Source organism: Colossoma macropomum, unplaced genomic scaffold (assembly GCF_904425465.1).
Source record: "Colossoma macropomum unplaced genomic scaffold, Colossoma_macropomum, whole genome shotgun sequence".
In the NCBI taxonomy this organism is placed as follows: Eukaryota; Metazoa; Chordata; class Actinopteri; order Characiformes; family Serrasalmidae; genus Colossoma; species Colossoma macropomum.
Window position 1 is genome coordinate 867501 of NW_023494793.1, and position 5000 is coordinate 872500.

Here is a 5000-nt window from a genome sequence, read left to right on the forward strand (position 1 = left end):
ACGCTGCAGCGACTGGAATCTGTTACACCAACACTTAAAATTCAGGAACGTGTTTCATTAAAATGACTTTTTTAAACAGCGGAAGAGGCTAAAACTCCCTCAGTGCTTTAAATGATTAATTACGCATTGTTGATTATTCATTTATACATTGTTTATGTCTGTAATGTGTATTTTGTTTTTTGAAAATATTTTGTAATGTGATGCTGCCGATGTTGGCCAGGATTCCTGAATTATTAATCTCAGAGAGTTCAATAACAATAACAATAAAAATAATGATAATAATAATGATGATAATAACAATAATAATAACAATAATAATAATGATAACAATAACGATGATAATAACAATAATAATAACAATAATAATAATGATAATAATAATAATAATAATACGCAGTATATACAGACAAGAACTTAAAAACAATATCAATATCAATCGAATCAGTCAGTAAAGCTATTGGAGTATAACATCCTTCTATCAGTCCTAACGTGATGCAGTCTCAGAGCCTGTACTGTACCTGTGTGTCAGGTGTGTTTAGGAAAAAAACACCATTTACAGCTGTTTGTGCTGCTCAGCCACGCCCACTAAAAGTTCTATGGGTGTGGCTAACCTACCGTAATGAAATATGAAGACTGTTTTGAAAACAACATAACAGTTCAGCCCATGTAAGTAATTTAAGTTTAATTTCCAGAAGTACTTTTTTTCAAAAATGTGCACATTTTTGCAAAAATGCAAATGAGGTCAGACTCTGACTGGGCGGAGTTAAAGTCCATTTGACAAATCTGCGCAATTAAAGGTAAGAATCTGAATTAAGAAGAATTCTCACAGTTCATGCCTTACAGACTAACGTGTGCCATAGCGCCCCTCACAGGGAGTGACTGGTGTGACATCTGAACACCAGGTTAAAAATCCGAACAGTAATCAGAGCTTCAGGGCCTGGAAGCCTAAAAATGGTCATTAAAGAACTTCCAGAAACAGTTTATCAGTTGATCGTTTACTAGAGACTAATCAGCGCTCGGGCTCTGAACCGCAGCGGCTCTGCGACGCAACAGCGGCCAAATGAGAAGCTGCATATGCTGAGAAAAACGAGGCCAATTTCAAGCAGCTGCCACAAATCTGCTTTTGGAGACGGAGCGCGCAGTGCGACCGTTTAGCGGAGACTGACTCTGGGCTCTGCCCCCGTCCGCCCCCGTCTGCGGAGCCAGGGGTCAACCACAGCCAGCTGTTAGGCCATATGTTCAGCCACTAAACACCAACAGCAAACAAAAACAAAGTTAATGACACACTGTGGCGCGAGGCTTGGGTCCAGCGAGTCTCGCTTTGCCGTCCAGCCTCGGAACAGCAGGACTAAAGAGCAAGTATAGAAAATATGAGAAGAACACAATCGACACTTTATCACCTCCACTCTCGTGACTGTTTATCAGATTATTGATTAAGAGCGCCGTGACGTTATCAAACTCGCAGCACAGGTTAAAACCACTACTGCACTTTCATCACGTGACTTCAGCACCACTGCTCTTCTTTTAGACGACTGTAGTGCTACACTACACTCTTAAAGAAGAGGGTCCTGAAAGGGTTCTTTAGTAAAGAACACAGTCCTATATGGAACCATGAACACTTGAAGAACGCTTTGCGTGCTTAAATAGTTCTCTGCATGACAAAACGGTTCTTCAGATTGATGAAGAGTGTGTTGTATACTATACAGCACCAAACAGGTTCTGCTATTGTTACAGTGTCAAGCTAGCACCAATAGAAGAACGCTTTTTGGTGCAACATAGGACCCTTTTCAAAAAGGTGCTATATAGAACCATCTTCACCACATTCTCCATCAAACTGAAGAACGGTTTCACAATGCAACAAACCCTTTAATCATGCAAATGCTTCCAGTGCTCATGGTTCTACATAGCACTACTTTCTTCACTGAAGACCCCGAAACCATCTCTTTTAAGTTGTAGCTATTATTGCTTTAGTCCAGACATGCTTTCCATGGTTGACCCACCAATGATTACATCAGGACAGTGGCAATTAGCAACTGATACCGGCTAGCCTAATGTAGCTATGTTAGCGCTAGCCTAGCTAATATAACTGTTCAGACAATGTCTTTCAACGACTGACCCACCCAAGAATTCGTCACGAGGACCAACAGCTGTTAAACGCAAACCCTGAAAGAGTTGAGTTGCATGTTAATCTCCAAAAATGAACTGAAGTAAAGATCAAGAACAGAAACTGCTGGATTTTATTTTTAAATGTACCTTAATTGCATCAATTACGCCTTATTTAGTTTTGTGAATAAACCTATCCGAACTACAAGGTTCTATATAATAAGTTGTACTGAAGAGTCGTACCTGCACCAGGTGTATCAGTGTGGTGAGGATGGCGCAGCGCAGCATGTTGTGTTCCTCTGATTGTTTCCACAGCAGAGGCAGGTACTGAACCAGGCAGCCCACATACGGCCGGATCTGCAGAAAAACAGCACACAGGTTACAGCTGCAGCTACACAAGCATATAATATACACTCCTGCAGAACACTGATAACACACGGTTTACACTGGCAGAGAATCACCCAGAACAACATTCTGAAGAACCTTCACTCCGAACTGAACCTTCGCCTCAAACCTGCAGTCCGAATCTTCACTTCATCTCGATCCTTCACTCCGAACTGAACCTTCACCTTGAACCTTCACTCTGAACTGAACCTTCACCTTGAACCTTCACCTCGATCCTTCACTCCGAACTGAACCTTCACCTTGAACCTTCACTCCGAACTGAACCTTCACCTTGAACCTTCACTCTGAACTGAACCTTCACCTTGAACCTTCACCTTGAACCTTCACTCCGAACTGAACCTTCACCTTGAACCTTCACTCTGAACTGAACCTTCACCTTGAACCTTCACTCTGAACTGAACCTTCACCTTGAACCTTCACTCTGAACTGAACCTTCACCTCGATCCTTCACTCTGAACTGAACCTTCACCTCGATCCTTCACTCCGAACTGAACCTTCATCTCGATCCTTCACTCCGAGCAGAACCTTCACCTCGATCCTTCACTCTGAACAGAACCTTCACCTCGATCCTTCACTCTGAACAGAACCTTCATCTCGATCCTTCACTCTGAACTGAACCTTCACCTTGAACCTTCACTCTGAACAGAACCTTCACCTTGAACCTTCACTCTGAACTGAACCTTCACCTCGATCCTTCACTCTGAACAGAACCTTCACCTCGATCCTTCACTCTGAACTGAACCTTCACCTCGATCCTTCACTCCGAACTGAACCTTCATCTCGAACCTTCACTCTGAACAGAACCTTCACCTCGATCCTTCACTCTGAACAGAACCTTCACCTCGATCCTTCACTCCGAACTGAACCTTCATCTCGATCCTTCACTCTGAACTGAACCTTCACCTTGAACCTTCACTCTGAACAGAACCTTCACCTTGAACCTTCACTCTGAACTGAACCTTCACCTCGATCCTTCACTCTGAACAGAACCTTCACCTCGATCCTTCACTCTGAACTGAACCTTCACCTCGATCCTTCACTCCGAACTGAACCTTCATCTCGAACCTTCACTCTGAACAGAACCTTCACCTCGATCCTTCACTCTGAACAGAACCTTCACCTCGATCCTTCACTCCGAACTGAACCTTCACCTTGAACCTGTCTGAAGCATCGTTCCAAAGCACCTTCACTCAGGACTGAAACTTCAATCATTCACTATAAGCTGAATCTTCTTCCCTCAGAACAGTACTTTTCCTACAGCATTTTGTCCCGAATATTTGCTCCAAAGCACCTTCACACTGAACCATCTCGTCAAACCTCAAACCTCTGCACCAAACCTTCAGCACAAACCCCACATCTCTGCCCCACATTTAGCTCCAAATCCCTGTCTAGAATGTTTTCTCTGGACTGTCAATCAAAACCTTTGCTTTAAATGTCTACTCCAATTCTTCACACTGACCCTTTTGCTCTAAACCATTTCTCCAAAGTCAGGCTCTAAACCTTCACCCTGGACCAGCCCTCCGCCTTGGACATACATTAGGGTTGAAAGAGTCATATCTGAAAGTGTGCAGGTCCCATTTAGCAGATTAAAACATGTCTGAATATCTGAGCGGTTTTTCTGTATGAAACTGCCTGTGCTTTCTGCTGGAGCTTAAATGACACCAATTCAAGTTTATCCCATGAAAAGCCTCGGCCGTGAAGGCAGGGAGCCTTCGCTTTCGCAACAAAAGCAGCTGCTGACCATAATAGAGAAAACCGCAGGTTCGCAAAGGGTCATTTCACCACTTTCCTGAATTTAAAATGACGCCGGAAACATCAGCGGATCTCATGAGGGTCAAATCCTACATTTTCTCGCTCTTAACGACTTTGGGTCCACTTTGAGGTCATGGAATATGCATTTAATCAGCACAGGACCGGCAGAGCCGCCGTGAAGATGTGCTCAGATTTAATGCCGGACATTAAAAGAAACTTTAAACAGAACATATTTCACTTGAAGGCTGCGAGTGTTGAACATTAAAGAAGCCACTCGGTAACCTCACTGCTTTACATTAAAGAGCTGACGTTGAAGCTACTTTTGATGCTAATTAATTTCCATGGCTCACTGCTTGTCCTGTAAAGCTGCGCAGCTTTTCTTTGAAGGGAATGAAACAGAAAACTAAATCGGGGAGATTAGCTTGACTTCCAGACGATGGCCAGCGGCGCGGCTGTTCTGCAGCAGAAGATTTATTCAATAAATGATCTAATCATTTTCATCTGTACTCAGTGCAAATGAACCCTGAGAAAGTATTACAGCCTCTCGACGATCCACTTGGCTAGAATACAGTCGGTTCCCATTTCTGACGCAGAAACATCGCAGATAAGCTTCATTTTCTCACTAATAAACCTGTAACACAAAACCGATTCCAGAAGTACTGAAGTCCAAATTAATACAACACTAAGAAGCTAATTAAGGCAGGAACCACCTGTACGGTCACCTCGACACTCACAGCCAA

The 5000-nt window shown here is 43.1% G+C and overlaps 1 protein-coding gene across 3 annotated transcripts in view; it reads right to left on the bottom strand.

Moving 5' to 3' along the window:
• The window catches only part of ipo11 (importin 11), a 117001-nt gene that overhangs the window by 57927 nt on the left and 54074 nt on the right, over positions 1–5000 (bottom strand). For all 3 annotated transcript variants that reach the window (XM_036578150.1, XM_036578149.1, XM_036578147.1), the window contains exon 20: positions 2347–2460. In XM_036578150.1, coding sequence (XP_036434043.1) covers positions 2347–2460 — 114 coding nt within the window. The remainder of the gene's footprint in view (positions 1–2346; positions 2461–5000) is intronic.